The sequence below is a fragment of the Clarias gariepinus genome, chromosome 18 (genome assembly GCF_024256425.1).
Source record: "Clarias gariepinus isolate MV-2021 ecotype Netherlands chromosome 18, CGAR_prim_01v2, whole genome shotgun sequence".
Taxonomy (NCBI): domain Eukaryota; kingdom Metazoa; phylum Chordata; class Actinopteri; order Siluriformes; family Clariidae; genus Clarias; species Clarias gariepinus.
Window position 1 is genome coordinate 10,827,501 of NC_071117.1, and position 23,225 is coordinate 10,850,725.

Below are 23,225 nucleotides of genomic sequence, written 5' to 3' on the forward strand. Positions count from 1 at the left end.
ACGAATCTGTTTGGTGCATCTGTAAAATCAATATGAATGTGAAATAATGGAATTGATGTGAACATGATCATTAATCAGCACAAAAGAATCGTAAATCATAACCCATTTTCTTAAATTCCCCTGGTACTACAAATGACATATATCTAGTCTTCAAACTTGATGTTTGTATGTGCAGTGCTCGACATTCTTCAAATGAACGTCCAAATACTTTGTGACCAAATTCACTGCCGTTCAGCTTGAACAACTGGATTATCATGGGGAAAATGATTAAGTAGTTTTGTAATTATTACTATTAGCTAGAGGAACATATAAAGACATGAACATTACATAAAATGGAAGAAAAGATCCAAATAATTTTGTAACATTTTTATTCATCTTTACAAAAGGCAAGGATGTACAGCATGGTAAACAAACACAAAAAATATTTGACATCCATTTATTAATAAAAAAAAGAAGCAAAATAAGGATTCCTGTACAATATCACACTAATGTAACTGGAAAAATATTTTTTTCCTGCACAGTATTTCTAATGATGTACATTCTATAAAAAAAAAGAGGAAATAACTGAACAGGAGATGTTTCCTTCTTACACCATTTAATATTTATAATAAGAATAATAATAAAACTTTAAACCTTTATGTGACTCTGTGCAGGGCGTTTCAGTTCAGTTATTCTAAAATTCTATCAATATAATTAATAATAATTGTGTCAATCGTTACTGCATGATTTCCTGTACGTTACTGTTTTTAAAGGTGCCGTGTGTAACTTTTTCAGGCCCTGGTTAAAATGAACGTAATGAATACATTTCTAACTGTTCTTCAACCAACCAGAGACCCTGTAAACACTCTTACCAAAAGATATCAGCACAATCAATCGCTCAGCAGTATCGCAGGGATTGTGTTTTTATGGCCTAGTTTTTCTAATGATGTTTTTTAATGATATTGTATAATTCTGTTTTATTGGTTGTTTTTTTTTTAAACCATATTTCTCAGTCCCAGCGTGTAATCAGTCCCTCAGAGGAACATTCGATCTTTGCTGTGTGAGAATCGCGTGTTCAGCTCTTGACTCTTCTTCAGCAGGGCTTTTTTCTGCGCCTCGTCGAAGCGGTTGACCTGCAGGTCGGCGTCGCGGTCGAAGGGCCTCCTCTCCACCGGCTTGTTGGAATCCTCCTCCGCTTTCCTCTTCATTTTCTTGGCGTGGATGCTCAGGAGCGATTCGCCTCTCTTGGACTCCTGATGAAGAGAAATGGCGATTGGAAAACAATATACATGAGATAAGACCAGGGTGATTATTTTGGAGTCAAAATTTACGAACAGTGTTCTAAACACACTAGGATTTATGATTTATAAACACTATCCCAGTGTTTCACCAGTGCTTGGACACCATCAAAGTAGCCATGCCTGCTTCACATCTGAAATCCTGGCCTACCAGGAACTTTCACTGTGTCTAAGAGTCTCATCACCATACTATGCGTGAAGTCTTCTGTAAAGGTCACACTTTAATTCACCTAAAATTTCATCGTCAAGTCCCGGTGTGACTTGAACACACCCCTCGGATAAATGAAAAATTATTCAAAAGCTTGGCATAACAAAGACTCATTCTCAGGGAGGCCAATATTTAATAAGAAGTGTCATAACAGAACTGCACTGTCGAGAAGACTTTGAAATTAAACTGTCGAACGTCTCCTACATGCGTTAGTTATGAGGTGTAAAGTAAGGAGCTGTAACGTTCCAAATAAACACCAACACAATTTAACTTTTTTAGTGCAAAGTGTTTGTGAAGGTTAGGGGATATAATAGAAATATATGTTTTTAAAAAAAGAAAAATCCCTCACGTTGTACTTGGAGACTTTTTCTGCCGTTTTTAGATCTTTCTCTGAGATCTGTGGGCCGTCGTCTTTGGCCTTCTCTCCTCTTTCTTTCGCTTCTCGTCGCTCCTTTAAGAGAAAAAGTAAAAGGAAAAAAGGTTTTCTTTAATTAAATTAACTGGCAAATGAATTTACAGTATGTTTACTTCTCACACAGCAGTTTTTGTTTTTATTGAGTGCAAAAGTTTGCACACCCCATGACAATGTGGTGTTATAACGTTTATTCTAATATTTGGACACATCTGTCAAATGCTATACGATTACTTTTTTTATGTTTTGTATTTTTTTTTTTACTTGAGAAGTAATAAAAAATAAATAAATCAGCCTAAAATATTAAAGGAGAGATTCATTTCCTTATTTCAAACTTGGGGGTGTAAACTTTTGCACAGATATGTATTACTTGAATCAAATTAGAGATCTGGTAATATAAATATCTACACATCTAAAGAATGTTTATATTACTTTTATATAAACTCATTAGACATCTAATACAGCTTCTGCAACAGATTTGACCCCCTGCCGTGCTTTTTTTTAAATTAAAAATACTGTGTGAACATGCGAAATCTAATGTTCTAAAAGACTGAGCTTTAAAATAAACGCACCATGGCTTTGCGTTCCCGGTCAGCGGGCGTGTCTGTCCAGATGGACCGGTCCTTGTTTTCGGGACCGGATCTCTTCTTAAAGGTTCGTGCTTCCAGTCCGACGTGCTGCAGCTCAGGAGGCAGCTCAGTCATCCAGCTCTCCCTCTGCGGCTTCCCAGTCTCTTCCTTAAACACACACACACACACACACACACACACACACACGTTACAAATGAATTGGATAAGAACTGAAGTTTTACTTCCTAATGAAACAGTACAGGAAGCAGAACACTCACTTCCCGTCCCAGTAATTTGTCCTTCATCCTCTTCGCCCTCCTTTCAAAGTCCAGTGCGATGGAGCTCTGAGCTTCCCCTTTGGATGGCAAGGGCCCGAAGACATCCTCGTCCTCGTCCTCTCCACCGCTGCTGGAGGACTCCGCCTTGTATCCAGGAGGAAGTGCAGGTCCTAGAACCCCTATGCTTTCATCCTCGTCCTCATCATCATGCTGCTGCTTTTTAAAGCCTGGGGGCAGCGCCGGCCCAAGCACCGGCGGCCTACACATACAAGAGATGCAAGAAAAGGTAAATTAAAGGGGAGCAGTACTCGACCTTGAGGGACACCAACTTAAAAACCATTCAGTGCTGTCCTGTTGGAATAACCCGCAGTTCATCCATGATCTGTACTCCTCCTTTACTCCTGGGAGTACTAGTTAAAGCAGATGAAGATTTCAAGACACACAACAAGTCGAGACACAATGAGGTAAAGACGCATTAGAGGTTTTAAGTAAGGATGGTCTGGAAAATTTGCGTTAAGAAGCCAGGAAGAGGAGCGAAAGCGAGACCTACAGTTGGCGGTTATCTAACCTACTGGATTTAAACAACAAAGAAGAAGGGTGTTTTTCAGAGTGCTGGTTATCAACAGATGTTTATTTCGTCTCACCTTTCAGGTGAACTGTCTTGCTTTTGGTATCCTGGAGGCAGAGCTGGACCAAAGAAGTCGTCATCATCATCATCATCAGCTCTATTCCTGCATTTTAGATATTAATGTTAAATTAGTCAATCAGGACATGATATTAAACACCTTAATGATTTAAAGTCCTTACTTATGAGGCAGCCTGTCCCCTGAGCCTGAGTACTTGGCTCTCTTGAACACGACCTGCTCCTGGTCACTGGAGGAACTCGAGGACTCTGTGCGTTTATACAGCGGAGGCAGAGCTGGACCTACGACTGCAGATGAGGAAAGAGTACAATTAGAAATCCTGCTCTAAGCTGTATGACGTCATAGCGTCGCGCAGATCTCTCCAAAACGTTAGCTGAGTTTAAATAACAGCACTTGTTTAACTTCACATACTCGTGTCGTCTTCGTCTGATTCGTCGCTTCTGCTCGCTCGTAACCCCGGGGGTAAAGCGGGACCGATAAGATCATCACTCGACATGATTACAAATTTTACAAATAATAATTATAACAATAATAATAAGCTAGACATGTATTGCTAGCCAACATGCAAAATACATACAAACTTCCGGTTTTAGAATAAAAGTCCGGAAGTAGAATTTCACTTCCTTCAGTCGGTGAACAGTAGAGGGCGCTCAAACTGTATGAACGAGAATCAGCCATACTTTATATATAATTCAGTAAAAGAAAAATAGTATTATATATATATATATATATATATATATAATATGAATAATATCATGTTGTACAAAATATATAAATAAATATATAAAATAATATTTATTTATATACCAAATTACTACTGTAAATTTATAATACAAAATGTATATAGCGTATAGCAATAAATATTATATTATATTATTTATTATGTACAGCAATAAATTTTGTATAATATTTATAAATATTTATGAATTTTATAATAATACTTATATAAACTTTTTAACCTGAAGTGTGTATAAATTTTTGCCATACACACATTTTAGTGAGATTCAATTTAGCATAACATATTTTCTCACTGAAATGTGTGTATATATATATATATATATATATATATATATATATATATATATATATATATATAGAGAGAGAGAGAGAGAGAGAGAGAGAGAGAGAGTAGGTCCCACTTTTTGCCACCATAACAGCCAGCATTAACATTTGATCTACACTTGCAATTCTATTGGATCGGACTACACGGGCCAGCCTTCACTCCACATGTGCATCAGTGTGCCTTGGCCCCCCATGACCCTGTCACCAGTTCACAGATTTTGCTTCCTTGGATCACTTTTAGTATGTCCTGACCAGGCCACTGCAGACCAGGAACATCTCGCAAGAGCTGCAGTATTGTAGTTGTTCTGGCTCAGTCCTCTACTCATCATAATCTGGCCCATGTCAAAATCACTCAAATCCTTATGCTTACCCAATCTTTTTTTGCTTCTGACACCCTGACTTGTTGTCTAATATATCCCATGCACTTTTAGCCACCATTATAATAAGAATTGTAACTGACACTACTATGAGAAGGGCCAAATTGTGATGACTAGAGGACTAGAGGTTTCCGTAACAAATGGAAGAATTTTGAAATAATTTGGAATATGCTTGGTTTGAAATGATAATAAAAAATAATTAATATATTATTAAGCTATTAAATATATTTATAAGTCTTTCTTTAAAGTATGATCATATGATGCGCAATATTTATTTTAAAAAAATGCTTGTTTGTTTGCTCTAAATAATAAATGTAGCCTTTTAGTTATTTATACTCCAGTCCTCTAGGTGGCGATAACAGTTGGACGTCAACCGCTTTAATTCTAGCCTGGCAAAGGAAGTGACGTCACCATGAGCTGGTTTCCGCTGTGCTTTGTTTACGGTTGTCTCTAAGCGGCGGGACGCTTAAAAAGGAAAACACTCGGGTGCGTAGGTTTATTTTAAATCAAAGTTAGATTTTTACTGTGGGGGTTGTTTAAGTTAAACTATAAATATGTCTGGCAGGGTCGGTAGGCTGTTAAAGCATGGAGCTGGAATTAATTATAGATTTGACCAGCGTACCGGAGTTATGACCGGAAGTGAAGTTAAGAAGCGCGAGAGTTTTACATACAGTAACCGTTAACTGCACTGCGACTCCAACAACATCTGATTAAAACTGAGGAGAATTAAACACTGTTCATTTACTAAAGTGACCGTTTGTATTTTTATTACTCTCTCTGTCTTTCAGTGTCCCACTGTCTCCTTCTCTCTCCCACACTGTCTCTGTCTTTCTGTGAATGTCTCTCTTTCTCTGTGAGTCTTTGTCTCATTTTCTCTCTGTCTCTCTTTTTTGCTCTCACTTTGTCTCTCTCTTACCGTCTTTCTCTCTGTCTCATTGTCTCTCCTTCTGTCTCTTTCTCTGTCTGTTTCTCTCTGTGTCCGGCTGTCTGTTTTTTTCTGTCTTTCTTTCTCTCACTGTCTTTTCTATTATTTTTTCCCTCTCCATCTTTCTGTCTCTTTCCCTCACTGTGTCTTACTCTGTCTCTTTCTCTCACTGTGTCTCACTCTGTCTCTTTCTCTCACTGTGTCTCACTCTGTCTCTTTCTCTCACTGTGTCTCACTCTCTCTTTCTCTTACTGTGTCTCACTCTGTCTCTTTCTCTTACTGTGTCTCACTCTGTCTCTTTCTCTTACTGTGTCTCACTCTGTCTCTTTCTCTCACTGTGTCTCACTCTGTCTCTTTCTCTTACTGTGTCTCACTCTGTCTCTTTCTCTCACTGTGTCTCACTCTGTCTCTTTCTCTCACTCTGTCTCTTTCACTCACCCTGTCTCTTTCTCTCACTGTCTCACTCTCTCTTTCTCTCACTGTGTCTCACTCTCTCTTTCTCTCACTGTGTCTCACTCTCTTACCCCCTTTCTCTCTCTGTCTCGTTGTCTCTCACTCAGTTCAGTTCAGAAGAGCTTTATTGGCATGAATGTTAACAAATATTACATTGTTGCCAAAGCAATTATAAAACATTAAATACATTAAATAATATCAGTCTGAGTTTATAAACATTATAAACATTTTAGCTATGAAAGAATATCATATTAGGTACACACAAACAAAAAACAAAATAATAATACTTATAAATATAACAGCAAGAACTATATGAACAGTAGTGATATTAAATTTTATTTATTTAGGAATATTCAGGGCACGTGTATGCTGTGTCTCTCTGGAACTTTTTAAAATTTATTTCTCACCATGTGACTCACTCCCCCATCTCTCTCCTACTGTCTCTCATTTCTCTGACGATCTGACTCTCTGTCTCTCTTTTTTTTTGTGTTCCTCTCTTTCCTGATCTATTTGCCACTTTCTGCTTGTCTTTCACTCTCTGTCTTGCTCACTGATTTTTTTTTACCCCTCTGACTCTCTATCCCTCTTTTCTTTTCTGTTTTTTGTGTGTGCTGCTTTGACCTGTGTCTGGCTGTGTGTCTTCATTAATGTCCTCCTCTTTCTCTTGTGCCCAAGGCCAGCTGAAACATGGCCACTAAAAAGCCGAAGGAGACTCTGAGGGTGAACATCTCCAGCTCTCTGGAGTCGGAGGAGATCAGCCTGGAGACCACGGTGCCCACGGAGGACATCTCGTCCTCGGACGAGAAGAGCGGCGCCCACCGGGTCACCAAGCAGGTGCTGGAGAGGAAGGAGCTCCTGCACAACCTGCAGCTGTTGAAGATCGAGCTGTCGCAAAAAAACCTCATCATCGACAACATGAAAGTGGAGCACCTGACCAAAGTAAGGGAGGGATCAGAACAAGGGGATTTCCTCCTCCAGCTGGGATTGGATTGATATATGTGTGTGTGTGTGTGTGTGTGTGTGTTTGTGTGATGTAGATGGAAGAGCTGGAGGAACAGCTGAATGACGCGCTGCATCAGAAGCAGATTCTCGCCCTTCGCCTCGACAGCCAGCTCAAAGTGCAGCAGGATGAGAACAGGTTAGCTCTCCATCTCACACACACATACACACATACCATTTTAATTTAGATTTTTTAATCCCACTCAAACTGTCATGAGGTGTCTCTCACAGGAAGCAGCAAGCTCTAATGAAACAGGAAATGTCCTCCATCCTGGTGCGGCAGAAGCAGCTGGAGGACACCAACAGGCAGCTGTGTGAGCGAGCCGGGGACATCCGGCGCAGCCTGAGGGACGTCGAGCTGAGCGAGGAGAAGTACCTGGAGCTGCGAGATCTTCCCGAAGACAAGCTCTCCATCCCTGAATATGTAGCGGTGAGCACGCACACACACACACACTCATCTATAACATAACACGGGAACGTGTGTCAGTGATCACAGGATTTTATTCGTTCGATAGTTCAGGACTGGAACTTCATACAAGTCTACCTGAGTTTTCAGTAACTACCTGGACTCCATATTAACATTAATTAACATCAACTGTTATAGCTGAACCGCCTGCCAACTAACACGCAGTATGAATGATAGGTGAGAGGATGGGTTCCCTGTTAAGTCTGGTTCTTCTCAAGGTTTCTTCCTATTACCATCTCAGGGAGATTTTCCTTGCCACTGTCGCCCTCGGCTTGCTCACCAGGGACTATCTGACCATTTTGATTCATACACATTCAAATTTCATACAAACTTAAATAATTCTTTTGATTGTGTAAAGCTGCTTTGCGACAATGACAATTGTTAAAAGCGCTATACAAATAAAATTGAATTGACTTATTCTCCATGTATCCAGGTGCGCTTCCATGAGGTGGTCACACCGCTAAGAGCCCTGGTGACCGAGCTCCAGGTGAAGAAGAACGACCTGACGGACGACCTGGACGGCCATCGCAAGGAAATCAAATCCCTTATGGAGGTACCAATGACCTTGTCGTTCCTGAACCAGTTCAGATTTCAGAGAATTTTTATTCAATCTGCAGGTTAAAGCGGTGCTGGTGTTCCTTCAAATTCGTCACCAATATCACACCTGTTAATAGAGGTAGAGGGAATTTAGTCGTGTATCACGATGCATTTTATGTATCGTCAGACTCATTCCAAAATAGATTAAAAAAAATCTTTTTATCCCGCAGTTATTTTTTTAATTGTATGCGTTTTGCATTTAAGGTGGTAGGATGCTGCAGTTCCTATTTAATCCTACAGATGGCACTCTTACACAATTCATTTACACACTGGCAGCATCCTGTGTGGTAAAAGTGAGTTGGTTTAGAATTAGGGTGTTTTTTTATTTTTTTAATTATTATTATTATAAAAATAATGAAAATAAAATGGAAATAATAGAATAAAAATAGAAATATAAAAATATATAATAAAATGAAATGTTAACCCTAAGATGAAGTATAGTGTAGCTATTCTATCGGTTTCAGTTTCTTTACAATCTACATGAAATAATAAGATAATGGAATATGTTGCCTCCCAATATATAAAAAAGTTTAAATTTTACAATCCTTTCGCAAATCTTAATTGCATTTGTGCACTTGCTATTTAGAATAGTTATGCTGTAAACAGAAAATAAGTAAACAATGTTGTTAGTCTTTGGACTGCTCCTGTCGAGGGGTCACCACAGAGGACAATCCGATCGTTCCACACACTGTTTGGAACAGATTTTACGCCGGACGCCGGGCTTGGGACTGGCACTGCAACCAGTACTGTGAACTTTGAACTGCAACCTTTCACAATATTCTGCACGTCCGCACATTATCTTGCCCATAACTGGACGCGGTTCAACACTACATTACATTACGGATTGTCCTCTGTGTCGACCCCTCGACAGGAGTAAACAACATTGTTTACTTTTAGTTATTTACTGTTTACAGCATCGAAAAATAACTATTATAAATATTTACGAAAGGATCGTAAACTTTAAACTTTTTATTTTGATATATTGGGAGGCAACATATTTCATTCTCTTATTATTTCATGTAGATAACTCAGTAACTGAGTGACGACTCTATGCAGCTAGCAGACGGTTGGTGTAGCCTGTCTGTCTGCTCCCTGGCTCTGGATTGTCACCGATTAACTAGGCCTCTTCTGAGACTATGTGCTATACTACAGGAAATGAGAGCAGCACCCTCCCGAGTGGGATGGACACCGTCCCGTCCTAACAGGCCAGCTTTGCCCTCAAAGGTCTTCCAATTATCTATGAAGCCCACATTATTTTTGGACATCCAGCGGTTCAGCACCATAACCTGCTGTAAGCTATGTCGCCACGTCTCATTGGGATGGGACCAGAGCATATTACGTATGAGCATATTACATTCTCTTATTATTTCATGTAGATTGTAAAGAAACTGAAACCAGTAGAATAGCCTGCGCTCGACTCAGGAGCAAAAATGTTTCATTCCTTAACTAACTCGACGCAAAAAAAAGTTGTTTTTTTTTAAAAAGACAGTCCGCTCCTCTTATCATCCAGAGTGTGAGCTTTTGGCGGACGTTACCACACGTGGTTTTGCTTTAGAAAAATAATTAACGTGTAGGACTCGTATTTTGCATCATCATAATAGTATCGGTTTGTGGTCGGCTAGTCGAGAGACAACCGATCAGTAAAAGTTAAGTGATTATCAGCTGATTTCCATTGCAACACCCTCATTTTAAATTGTAGCAAAATTTGGAAAAAAGTAAGTCTGCGATAGTTAAAGAGTCGCGATACAAATCGAATCGACTCCTAGGTATCGTGATAATATCGAATCGGGTCATCCCCGGTGAGTCCCATCTCTACCCGTCAGTGTGATCTAAATACAAGGCAGAGCCAAAAGTCAGCAGTACCAGGAGCTCCTGAAGCTCTGGGTTTATCACCGATTTATTTTGTGCCGATCTAGAGTTACGAGGAGGAGAGAAGAGCGCGCGCCGAGCTGGAGATCCGCTGCCAGAGACTGGCGCTGGACCTGACCGACACCAAGCAGCTCATCCAGGAGGGAGACTACAAACGCCAGAACTACGACAAAGTGAAGCGGTAAGCATGTGAACCCCGATCCCACACATTCGTGTCAGGAATATCTCCAAATAAGCCGATCTACTTTAGGAAATTGCTAGAACATAGGGTTGTTTTTTGTTCTTGTTTTTCATGGCTTTGTAAAGGTGGTTATTTTGTTTCAGTTATTATGTTAATTAGATTGTGCTGCCTGATTCAACTGTCAGTGATGAGTTCCTATTAATTGTGCTGCTTTTGATGTCTGGGTCAATTTGCTACACATAATCTGTCCACTAGATGTCACTACAATCATGTCTTTAATGACGCTCCATGAACTGAACCTTTCAGGGAAGCTGTTGGTTGTGGTTGTGTCCCACCATCAGTCCTGACCAGTACACCTATCTGTGGTTCTTTTCCAAAATGTTCAACAAACACACAAGTCTATAAAGCAGGGCTCCTTAAGTCTAGATCTGGAGGCAAAGTTTGAGTTTCAACCAACACTTAAACACACACTGTGTGCAATCAGAATCAAATTTTTTCATCAAAAATATTTTATTTGGCTGTAATTCTTTTGGAACTTGTTTTTTTTTCTGTTGACTATTTAAAAAGTTTGGAAGTAAAAATGTAGTTTGGAAAAGCGTTTTAGACATCTTATCTAGTTTCTTGCCATGAATCTAGCGGTAGTAGCTAGCGTGGCGTTAAAAAACAAAGAATGAATAAATTCTGGCGTAAAAAAACTGATTGACGTTTACAGAAGACTTCAAGCACAGTACGGTGATGAGCCTCAGTAAAACATTTGAACTGTAAAAAAAGTTTTTAAAGAATATCCTTGAATGATGATCCTGTCCAAGGTGGTTTAGACCCCTTTTCATTCGTTCCCGTGAATGTGCAAAGAGTGAAATGCCCGATCAGTAAAATATATATTTTTTTCAATAATATTTTTATTGATTTTAAAACAGGGATATTACAGGGTAGAAATGTAATGTTTCAATACAGAATTTTAAAACCTCCTTATAAATCCCTATAGCACCCACCCCGCCCCTCCCTAGCTCCAAGCCAGCTTTACAAGTATAAGGAAAGGCTAGACGCCAGGCATAACCAAAAAGGAGAGAAAAAAAGAACCTGGAGCTGGAAGTTTTTTAGTTTTGCATACAACAACAACAAAAAGGAAAAAGAAAACAAACAAACGATTAAATAAAAAGGGAATCAAACTATAAATGTATATGAAAAAAGCGAAGGAAGGGCCCCCACACCTCTTGGAATTTAAAGTCTGAATAACGGATTGAGTAGTGGATCTTCTCCAGGGACAGACAAGACATAATGTCTCTGAGCCACTGGGCGTGAGTGGGTGACGTGGCATCTTTTCCTTTTGAATAAAAGAGAACGCCTGGCCAGGAGTGTTGCAAAAGATAACAAACGCTGTTTAGCTGAAGTTAGACGCTTGTCTTCCTCTCCAGTGATACCAAAAAAAAACAATCAGAGGATCTGGTTCAAGATTGCATCTCAATATATACGACAAGGTTTTAAAAACATCCCTCCAGAATTTTTCCAAATTCGGGCATGTCCAGTACATATGAATAAGAGACGCCTCTCCGCTTTTACATTTCTCACAACAAGGATCAAAGTCTGGGTAAAAACGGGAAAGTTTAAATTTGGAGAAATGAGCCCTGTGTACAACCCTAAACTGTAATAAAGAGTGGCGGGCACATAAGGAAGTTGAGTTGACAAGTTTAAGAATTGAATTCCAAGTATCATCTGACAGGGAGAGATTTAAATCTTTTTCCCAAGCAGTTTTACTTTTACTTAAAGGGGTGTGACTTAAACCCGTCAATCCACCGTAAATAGTGGATATTAGGCCTTTACGCAGCGGGGACAAACATAGGAGATTATCTATAATATTTGCAGCAGGAGCCTCAGGGAAGTTCGGTATTAAAGAGCGAATGAAGTGTCTTACTTGCAGATATCTGAAAAAGGTATGAATTGGGTAGGTTAAACCTTTCAGAAAGCTGCTCAAACGATGCAAACTTATGGTCAACAAACAGATCTTTGCAAAGCTTGATACCCTTATTGTACTATTCCTGAAACACTGAATCATGTAAAGAAGGTTGGAAGAGATAGTTAGAGACAATAGGACTGGAAAGAGAAAAGCCCAGAAGACCGCAGTGTTTTCTGAACTGAGCCCATACAGAGAGGTTTCTGCCTGCCTTCATCTCCATTTCCACCCAGGCAGGCCGATTAGGTTGGTTATGAAAATCCGATCAGTAAAAATTGCCAGGTACCTCATCGTTAACTTGCGGAAGAGACGCGTTTGTCGGTTGGCACCGTACACACTCATCACAAGCATCACTTCTTCACCACGTTACAGGAACTCGGCTGGGAGTTATTACCACATCCCTCGTACAGTCCTGAAATTCTCTATATTCTCTGACTGCGTCCTTCTATTCTCCGTATGTGTTTGTTTGCATGACAACCTTATGAGTCTTTCATGGAAATCAGCTTAACTACAGTGATGAATTATCTGATTGGCTCAGAGAGCGAGACAACTATGAGACAGAGCTCAGAGAGCTGAGGAAAAAGCAGGAGCTGACGGAGCTGACGCAAACCGCCCTGACCAAGGAGAGGAACGATCTCAGTAAAGAGGTAATGAACACACACCAACACTGCGTAACTAAAAAAAATAAAAAATAAAAAATTATAATCTATCTTTTACATGGTGTCGTATTTAATTATTTATATTATTATTTTTGTGCAGGTGGCCACACTGCAGCAGTCTGTGACTCTGCTCCAGAAGGATAAGGACTATCTGAACAAGCAGAACATGGAGCTGAGCGTACGCTGTGCTCACGAGGAGGATCGTCTGGAGAGGCTGCAGATACAGCTGGAGGATTGCAAGAAGGCCAGGGAGGAGGCTTACCACAAATATGTGGCTTCTAGGTCTGTACACACACACACACAGACACACACACACACACACACAAACAAACAAACAAATGTTAACATTACACAAAGTCAATACAAAATGCATTTTTTAAATGATTATTAAATGAACTGTAATAAATCATTTTCTTTTTTGGAAAGCCGAGTGAAATTTCACTTGGCCACACTCAGGCCTGGTGACTGCTGAATCGAGCATGAATTTAATAATAAATATAGTTGCAAGCAACGTGTATCGCTGCCCAGGTGCTGGCACACGTCACACACTCTATAGTCCTGATGTCAGCTTGGGTCCTTAATACTTGTTACCTTAAGACATGTGAGGGTTAGTGTGTGTGTGACGAGTACATGTTTGTGTGTGTGACGAGTACGTGTGTGTCTGTGTGTGTGTCTGTGTGTGATGCATGTGTGAAATGTGGCTTGTTAGTGTCTGCCCGTGTGTGTGTGTGTGTGTGATGTACTGCATGTGTGTGTTTCTGCATGCTGACCCGTTTGAGATATCAAAATTCCCTCCGCGATTTTGCGTCCTCAATGTCTTTTGATCACATCACCCCGATTAATCGTATAAATTCAGTATATCAAAATCCATCGGTTGCGTTTTTTGCGAACGACCCAAAATAACCGCCCTCCAGACGAGTGGGATCAGGACATGCAGTAAGAAAGTTGCTATTCAGCAAAATCTCATGAATCAGGCCACGTGACTCTTAGGTATCGAGTTTTTGAGCATGTTAAGACCCCCAAAAGGGTGGGGAAAAAATCCTTAGAAAAACAAGAGGGTCCTGCGCGCCCTATAGTGCTTGGGCCCTAAAAATGTGACCATATAAGAATCATGATTACTTGACTAAATCAATCTATCCAAATCCTGGGCTTATCCCTTCTTCCCCTCAAAAACAGCAGATCAGCCGATCAACAAGTGATGCTAAAATGATTGACAGTTCAAGTTGTCCAATATTAACCAAAAAAATCCGCCCCTTTCCCAACATCTCACTTTAAGAATCTTATCTTTTCTTAGAAGAAATAATTTTAATAAAGGGGAAATGTTTTGACCAGTGAAATGAACAGTGAAGAAAAAATTCGGACAGTGTGAATATAATCTCAGTAAAGACGTAGATTTTTTAGATGTAAATAAACGCAACTGTTTTTCTTTAGTGTCTTTTACATGGAAAATATTGTGTGGAATTATTTAATGAGCCATGTTAGTAGATTTTAATCTACATTTTTATCATTTTTATTTTTTTTTGTCTAGTTTAGTTTTCCAAAAAAAAAACAGAGAAACCGTTCAGCTACACATGTCCAGCCGTAATTTTTTTATTTTATTTTTCATTTAACTCTGTATTTAAACCAGGTAGTTTCATTCTACACCCAGTTTTATTTTTTTTCTTCACTTTATTCTGTTTAAAACACACATACACTCAAAGTAATTAGTTCAGAATTATTGTATTTAGTTGTCAAAGCAGTGATCTGCCCCTTCACCAGGGACCACTACAAGACCGAGTATGAGAACAAGCTGAGGGACGAGCTGGAGCACATCCGTCTGAAAACCAGCCAGGAGATCGAGAGCCTGCAGCGTTCGTCTAAAGAGCTCTACGAGAGGGAGAACAGGTGAGGTTCTGTCCAAACACTACTTGCGCACAGTCCTGCCATCATGCCTTTTTTTGTTGTTTTTTTTTCCTCCACCCCCCCTCCCCTTCGACTTTCCACTTTGACTCTTGACCTGTGGCTCCAAAACCGTACGCCGTGTTTATTTTTTCAGTTCGAGTGCACGTTTCTGTGCTTACTGTGCTTGCACACACCTTGATTCAAGTCTTAATAAATACACTGTGTTGCATCAGGTGTTTAAAGCTTCTGGGGGGGAGGGGGGGGCAAGGGGGGAATGTGTGTGTGTGTGCGTGTGTGTGTGTGTGTGTGTGTGTGTGTGTGGAGCTGCTGCATTCCTCTTAGCATGTGGAGCTGCTGCTTCTGTATCAGGAAAACAAATCAAACCAAAGACTTAACAAACAGCTCTGCCCTCGTGAAAGGTGACACTTAACCCTTCAGCACTCAGGTTAAGTTTTTTTTTCCTTTTCTTTGATTTTCAGTGCTGTGCAAAACTTCTAGGAAAAAACCTCACGTCTATTGTTCTATTATATATTGTGCGCTTTAGCCCGTTGGTTCTGTCCAGTCGTGTCTCCTCCTCCTCCTCCTCCTCTCTACGCCTTGCTCTAACACATCAACTTCTAAAGCATCGACCGTCACGGGCCATCGTGTTCGTCTTATCACCATGTCGCACTCTGGGCTTTTGAGACCATTTGTCTGCACAGATTTCAGAAACCCTAAATGTACTAGACAGGCAGAGAGGATATCACCCAGATGAGGATGGCTTCCCTGTTAAGTCTGGTTCCTCTCAAGGTTTCTTTCAATTGTCATCTCACTCATCAGGGACGAATCTGATCATTCTGATTTATACATATTTTCTTATCACATATTTTCAATCATTTTCTTTTCATTCTGTAAAGCTGCTTTGCGACAATGACCGTTGTTAAAAGCGAAAGCATTGTTAAATATAATTGAACTGAATTGAATGTCTGTGGATAACAGTGAGTGAGTAAAAAAAAAACTCTTGTTTTTCCAAATCCGTCATTATTATTATTGTTATTATTATAATATTTCTATTGACTTTTTCATTATAACATAATATTATATTGGTTCGAATAAATTAATTTAATGTTTAATATGTGTCTTATGCAAAAGTTTAGGCACCCCTTGATAAATAACAAATACATTTTAGTAAGTATGCATCAAAGTTTGCTTAATTTTTTTTGTTGCATTTTTTCCATTTCCAAGAGAGACTGTGTTAACATCTTTTTAATAAAAAAAAAAAATCACCAAAATCTGTTATTTATCATGGTGTGCCTAAACTTTTGCATAAAACTGTATCTGCCATGGAATAGCCTGAGAACCTGATATGGCAATAAAACCTAATATAAACAAACAAACATTGTCCAAATCTGTCAAAGATCTTTTTAGATGTAATAAAATAGATGTAATGTTTATTAATTAATACTGTAACTTTACTAGCAGGAACAACGTCGTTCTTTTACATCAACTTGATGCATCATCGCATAAAGTGAAAAGAAAAGAAATGCCAGATCCTCTAATTCAGAAAGAAGATTAAAAAAAAGTTGATGACTGTTTTAGCTGAATGTATGACAGTAAACACTTTGAAGTAATTTGAGTAATCAAATGTCACCTAATTAAATTTTCTTTTTCTTTTTTAAGGTTGTTAAGATCGGATTAAAAGCTCTGAACGTTTAGGATTTCATAATGTGGCTCCACTGGTTGTGCTGTGAAATGCAAAACAGCAACATTAACTTTAAAAAAAAAAAGAAAAGAAACCTCTAGAAAGATAATAATGCTTTTGGTAGGTCGTCCCTCCTTAGTGATTAGTCATTGTTGTCTGGTGACTTGACTAAGATTAGTGTGTAGGTTTTGGTATGTGCGAAGCCAGGATGGCTAAAAGGATAATTCTTATGCTCAGAGCGAAGATTAGAAATGAATAATCTGTTTTTTATTGGATTGTTTTAATTAGTAAAGGTCATTTGTTGGTATTTACATGTTTGTTGTTTATACATAAATAAAAAAGTAAACAACAAGTATTTTTTAAAATAACATTTTAAATTATTTATAAGTATTTGAACACTGACAATTGTTTTATTTTATTATTGTTGTTATTATTATTATTATTATTAAAAAAACTATATTATTTCTGCCCTTGTTTATTACCAGAAGGATTTAAAATAAAGCCATCAATATGTGATTGAGGGGTTGATATTCAACTTCAACTGTTTAAGGCATTTTCACGATCTAAAGGAGTGAAACAAACTGACTTAATTCTAAATATGATTATTATTATTATATATTTTTAAATATATTAAAGTCAGTAACTGGCTGAAGTCTGGAACTCATGGACATCACCGAGTTTTCTCACTTGAGCTGCTGTGTCAGGACTTTTACTGTCGCCGTTTCTAGTTGCTGCTGATTTGTGGGTTTTTCTGTCTTCTGCTACATTCAGCCATCTGACAATATACTGTTTTTTTTGCCTTCAGCAGCTCTTGGGTTGCTTTCGGTGCATGTTTTGGGTCATTATCCATTTGATCTGTACTGTAAAGCGCCGTCCTATGAAAAAGTCTGAACAGAAAGTAGAAATCTTTTAGACTTCAGACACCATCCCGATACTTCTATCAGCTGTCACATCAACAATAAACACGAGTGACCCAGTTTCATCAGCAGTCATATAACATCTGTCTCATAACAATGCCTCCACCAGGTTTGATATTGATGTAGTATGTGTTGTAACACGAGCCCTTCCTTTCCTCCGACGTATTTTTTTTCCCCACCAAAGTAAACCTTTTATTATTATGTGTTTGCTTTTTTGTTCCCGAATCCTACATTCCGAGGGAAAACTGTATCATCGTTTAGACTGTTGTTGGTGCCAGACTCTGATGAGTCTCAATTTCTGTTGAGACATTCAGATGGTAGAGTCAGAATTTGGAGAAAACAAAATGTGTTACTACTGTGCAGGCTGCTGGTGGTGGAGTAATGCCGTGGGGGATGTTTTCTTGGCACACTTTAGGCCCTTTAGTGCCAATTGAGCACTAAAATTGGTTTCTTGAACATGACAATAAGTTCACTGTACTAAAATGGCCCCCACAGTCACCAGATCTCAACCCAATAGAGCATCTTTGGGATGTGGTGGAAAGGGGAACCTTTGTGCCCATCTCTGAGTTTTTTTTATTTATTTATTTTTCCACCCTCAGAAACCTCCGTGAGGCACGGGACAACGCCGTCCTCGAGAAAGAGCGATCCACCGCAGCTGAAAGAGACACTCAGGCCAAATATGATCATCTCCTACAGCAGTGAGTGTCCATGAATGTTATTGTTACAAACTACAATCGGGATTGCAAGTGACTTATTATTATTATTATAATATATGTTTTTCGTAGCATATACAGTATATAGTGCATTGTTTGTAATTACTTGAGAGCTAAATATCCTTTTAGTTTCAGGTCTTGCAAAAGCATTCTTTGAAAAGAAGATCCAGGTTTAAAATAAAAAATAATAATAATAATAATAAATGCTTCCTCTGCTTTTTAGGGTTTAGAATGAATGTGGGTTATCGGCGTCGACATGATAATTCTGTTTTTACGAGCACACAGTTTATTCAGCTGCCCCATTTTAAGCCTCACGCCTAAAACACACAGCACGTTAATCCCAGTGTTGATTTAATAGCATTCCTTTTGCTACCATGTCTCAGGTGACACAAATCTGGACAGAATTGTTTAACCTACTTCTCCCAGAACCATGTAAGGTGTTTATTAATTATGATTTTTTTCCTATTTCCGGAAATGAACGTGCGGGTTGTCACATGTCATCACCCCATTTAGCGTTTCACGAATCGGACAAAAGAGTTTGCGTGCCGTTTGTATGGATCTGAATCGATTTGTGAGTCACTGTTCTGTGCCCGAACATGATATAGTTTTGGGAGAAGGAGGGAGGATGGTACATTACTCAGCTCTCGTAGGTTTGGTGACTCCTCAGTCCAGTTCAACAAGCTTTAAGGGTTAAACAGTCGGTAGCCAAACTGCCTCGGGTCAGGGCAGCGCTGGCTGCGTAGGTGCACCTGGATTAAATGTATCCAGTTGAGGCGCTTCAGTTGACACCCATAGCTGTTAGTTTTTATAATGTGTTTGCAAAAAAAAAACAATAAAATAGATAGATATGTGTACAGTAGACACCTAAAATTTGCAGGGGTTACATTTCTAGATCGCCCTTAAATTTTGGATGTGGTCTAAGAAATGCCTATTTTTATAGTTTCAATCCTAAATATGCTCACAAAACACTTTTATTTCATTTCGAGCTCAGCTTAATACACTACCCTTTAAAAAAAAAAAAGAATGTAAAGGTAAACTTGTATACTAAACAGTACTGTACTGCTGTACTGTAATTCAGGCAAGCGTATTTTCTTTGGTATAAGTACTGTAGTGTAACTACAGTAATAATTCACCATCCCAAGCCTCTATGGTTGGCCTTTTTGTGGTCTCTGTACAGTACTAAAAAAAACAAAAAAATTATACAGTATTATATTTTAGATAGAAATGTTGCTGGATTTACGTTAATATTCATGTTACAAAATTAGTAAATTCTATTGTTCTTAAAGGTTCAGCATTAAAACACATGAAAAATAATATATTGCCATGATAAAAAGGCATAAAAAAATTTTGTTTGTGGTTTTCACGAAATTCCGGGGGGTTTCTGTCAACAATTATTAGTTAGGTTATACGGAAAAATCTGCAAACAACTGAGGCGTGAACTTTTCATAGGGGTCGAATGTATGGACAAAAGTACTTGGCCAAACCTGTCAATTAATGAATTCTGGTGTTTCAATCAATCAAGCCCAGCAAAGGCCAATCTTAATACCTAAGCAAGACATTTTGCCCAATGCAATGCTTCCAGCTTTGTGGCAACAGTTTGGGGAAGACCCCTTTCCTATTTCAACATGACTGTACCCAAGTGCTCAAAGCAAGCACTATAACGACATGGTTTGATGCAGAACTTAACTGGCCCTAACACAGAGCCCTGACCTCAACCCCACCGAGCACTTTTGGGAAAAATTGGAACGGAGATTACGAGCCAGGCCTTCTCGTCCAAAATCAGTGCCTGAGCTCATAACTGCTCTACAGAACGAATGGGTACGAATTTCCATAAAAATACTACAAAATCTTGAGGAGAGCCTTCTGGAAGAGGTTATATAGATTATGTTATATTAAAGGCTATGTATTTAGATACAATGCCATTGCATGTATTATGTATCATGTCTGCACGCTCAGTAAAGCCTAATAGCTGTTATAAACTTGTATAACTACACAAATCTGTATCTAACACTACATGATTATTTTAATGCAACGTTTTGAAGTTTTTATACCAAATATTTACTGTGTTTATTTGACTACTCTGTAGTGCTCATTATAAACATTTCTTTACATTTATGTAGAAATGTTTTTAATAGCATCTTTTGTTATGGCATTTTTTTTGTATGTTCCCAAGATGTTTGGAAGACAGTACTGAACTTAAAACAGATAGTAGGTTTTACTGAGCATGCTGGAGAATGAGTTCTTCTTTTAACTTTTTTCTAATTGGTATTCATTTTTAAGGTTTGTTTAGACCTATTCAATGGTTTTATGCATAATAATACAGACATAATGAATATATAACTTAATTTGTACTGAAGATAATATTGTGCCTAAAACTTTTGCATATATACAATTTTTGTAAATTTTTGTCAACAAAACAAAAAAAAGTGTCGTCACGTTGGCTAAATTCCTGCATCTAGTTAAACAAGGAGTCCGTGTTGTAAGCATCTAACAAATTGATAAGTAAGTGTAATTTAACACTTCAAAGATAGAGAACTGCCTAAAGTTCTTTAACTTCACACACTTCTAGTTAAGGAAAGTGAATTCTTTGCCAGGTTTTTACAGATATAGTGTAATCATACAGTACGCAGTGACCCCCAAACACCAAAACCGGTCAATCATTGAACAGTCAAAGTCTTGACGTATCCACAATTTAAAGTGTTTTCTCTCGCTAGATGATTGGAGTACAGCCACATGTGTTGCTCAGTCCCATGTGAACATGTGTGGTGATTAAGTGTTTAAAGGGTTGTATATAAATTTCTACATGGTATGTTAAACAAATATGCAAGTTATAGATGGATGACTTTTCTGCTCCACGTTAAAACCATTAGTTTAATGATTCCACCACATTGGAAGGACGAAACCTGGCAAAACTAGAAGTTAAGACTAAAGATACATGTATTTTTTTTTTTCAATCTAGAAAACCATTCTGATTAGAGATTCTAACTTTATTTAAATGGCTGATCTGATGTAAATAAATAGTTAAATATCTAAGTAAAGTTTTTTTTTGTTTTTTTACATGCGTGAAGTGGTCCCGCCTGTCATGGCTTTTAATCTGCCTGAAATATTACAGAAGAATAAGTCCTTTTTTTTCACCCCAACTAAAAGGTTAGCTTTGGTTTCCCATCTTTTGCCATAAACCCTCCTTTTGCATTATGATTGGTTCCATAAATTCAGGCTCATCTGTGATTGGTCAAAAGATTTCCTAGGTGTGAACTGGTGAGCCAATCAGTGCCCCGTCCTCAACCAGGGACCCAGTGGATAAAAATAAGGACAGGTGGGACAAAGTTATGTACCCAAATTTTTCTCCTGGAAACACATCACACCATCTAATGTTAAACCATCAACCCCCCCCCAAACACGGTAGCTTAGTGGTTAACATTGTCACCTTGCATCCAGAGGTCCTGTTTTCCATTCCCTCGTTGGGTCTGTTTGTATGTTCTCCCCATGTTTGATGTGATTTCTCAGGATACTTCGGTTTTCTCCCACAGTCCAAAGACATGCAGAATAGGCTAATTGGCATTCCCAAATCACCTGTAGTGTGTGAGAATGCGCATGTGAATGTTTACCGGAGGTCCTACCACAGTCATACAAAATGGAAATAAATACAATGGTCAATATTTAATTTCCATTCTTTAAAAGCTCCTTTGTTAGATGTGGTATGATATGATCAGTTATCTTTAGCTATCATGCCACTTCACTTTTTCTTGCTTAATATTAAAGGGGATATTTTCTATAAAATAAGGTAAACATTTTAAACAATCTAGCACTCCTTTGTTTGTGTCTTAATCTGCAAGCTGTTACCTGCTGCAGAGATGCTTCATGTGCAGGGTTGCCAGGTTTCTTAAACTTTATACCTCAACCAGATCTTAAAGACCACACTAAAAGACAGCAAAGTATCCCCAAAAATTTGAGGTTCAGGAAAAAAAGTGAGAAACATTTTTCTTCTTTTTCCTCATATTTCTAATTATCGCCCCATATTCACTCCACTTCTTCCATCTTCAAAACTAAAATGTTTCTGCACATTATTGCGCATTTTTTGAGAGAGCCATGTTTGTGGATATTGTTTCAGTTTCATATCAGTTATTTGCTTTAAGATTTCAGTATCATGTTGTCTGCAGACTATTTTTAGACCTGAAACTTATTTCAATGCTCACTGACCCTTGGCATCCTTGTTTTGGCCAGTTACCTATTCCTCTGCATTGTGGGATTTAAATGGATTACTGAAATGCTTTACGTTACAGTTAATTTGTTGCAACCATTCAACATGTCACCTCTTTGCAGACATGATGGTGCCTATTAAACATCTAAATGACTTCCCTTTTTCTTCCAATTTGCACTTCCCAGGAGGAATGATTAGCACGAAACAATGACTGCACATTTTGTTCTGAATGAGCGCCGTATTTGCTGTGGAAGCAGGCTGTAAGCACGCCAGGTTTTGCCTTTGAGGCAACAACGAAAACATTTTTCATAATTATTTTGTTCCTCACACGCCCATGTCTTTGTACAAAAGAAGCTGGTAAAGAAAGTTCGCTCAGCATAAAATGCCAGCACCATGGATTTAAAATAAAGCAGTCAAAGTGTGGTTGATTCAGTAGTAGAAATTCAGTTTTAATTTAAGTTAGTTAACAATAATACATCGATCATTTAGGAATTTCAGCTGTTGGTGTCTATTCTCCCAGTTACCAAAGTAACTGAATAGTTTATTGATAAACAGTTTGATGACCAGTCGTGGCCTGTTTCTTTGAAATAACTAGGAAATAAAAGGTCTGGTGTTGATTCCAAGTGTTGAATTCGCATTTGGAAGCAGTTCATGGGAAATGTTAGTGTGTTCCACATCATGAATCTTCAAGAGAAGGTTGGGATGACCTTGTTTGTCTACAAGTCTACAAACAAGGCATGCTTCCACAAAGTTAAACACAGAGGGTTTACCTCAAAATGCAAACCCATTTAAGAACAGAACTGTCTGGGCCCGTGAGTGGCGCAAGTGCTTGTGCAATCATCTGGAGATTGCTAGTTTGATCGCTAGTTCCCGGGTGATGATGTAGCCTTATGCAGCTGGAGGCC

General features: G+C 38.6%; 2 protein-coding genes across 3 annotated transcripts in view; one reads left to right on the plus strand and one right to left on the minus strand.

The window, feature by feature from the left end:
* Positions 1-353: 353 nt before the first annotated feature.
* On the minus strand, positions 354-3,968 carry gpalpp1 (GPALPP motifs containing 1). Its single transcript, XM_053477247.1, has 7 exons — positions 3,800-3,968; positions 3,552-3,675; positions 3,389-3,475; positions 2,745-3,003; positions 2,470-2,634; positions 1,835-1,936; positions 354-1,232 (listed from the first exon to the last, which is right to left on the minus strand). The coding sequence occupies exons 1-7, from the start codon at positions 3,882-3,884 to the stop codon at positions 1,014-1,016; spliced, it is 1,041 nt and encodes a 346-aa protein (XP_053333222.1). The 5' UTR covers positions 3,885-3,968; the 3' UTR covers positions 354-1,013.
* A 1,276-nt stretch (positions 3,969-5,244) lies between these two features.
* The window catches only part of pibf1 (progesterone immunomodulatory binding factor 1), a 45,063-nt gene continuing 27,082 nt past the window's right edge, over positions 5,245-23,225 (plus strand). Inside the window, exons 1-10 of one of the 2 annotated variants that reach the window (XM_053477719.1) lie at positions 5,245-5,313; positions 6,881-7,144; positions 7,243-7,343; positions 7,436-7,634; positions 8,104-8,223; positions 10,184-10,317; positions 12,807-12,915; positions 13,028-13,209; positions 14,686-14,811; positions 18,006-18,104. In XM_053477719.1, the coding sequence (XP_053333694.1) occupies positions 6,893-7,144; positions 7,243-7,343; positions 7,436-7,634; positions 8,104-8,223; positions 10,184-10,317; positions 12,807-12,915; positions 13,028-13,209; positions 14,686-14,811; positions 18,006-18,104 (1,322 nt within the window). In that variant the 5' untranslated portion in view covers positions 5,245-5,313; positions 6,881-6,892. The remainder of the gene's footprint in view (positions 5,314-6,880; positions 7,145-7,242; positions 7,344-7,435; positions 7,635-8,103; positions 8,224-10,183; positions 10,318-12,806; positions 12,916-13,027; positions 13,210-14,685; positions 14,812-18,005; positions 18,105-23,225) is intronic. The other variant, XM_053477720.1, reaches the window with a different exon arrangement.

Bases quoted from the DNA above. Each gene is read 5' to 3' on its own strand.
- gpalpp1 (XM_053477247.1), bottom strand. From the start codon at position 3,884: ATGTCGAGTGATGATCTTATCGGTCCCGCTTTACCCCCGGGGTTACGA. The intron at 3,676-3,799 runs GTATGTGAAGTT...CCTCATCTGCAG, and splicing joins ATCAGACGAAGACGACACGA to TCGTAGGTCCAGCTCTGCCT. The intron at 3,476-3,551 runs GTAAGGACTTTA...TCTAAAATGCAG, and splicing joins GGGGACAGGCTGCCTCATAA to GAATAGAGCTGATGATGATG.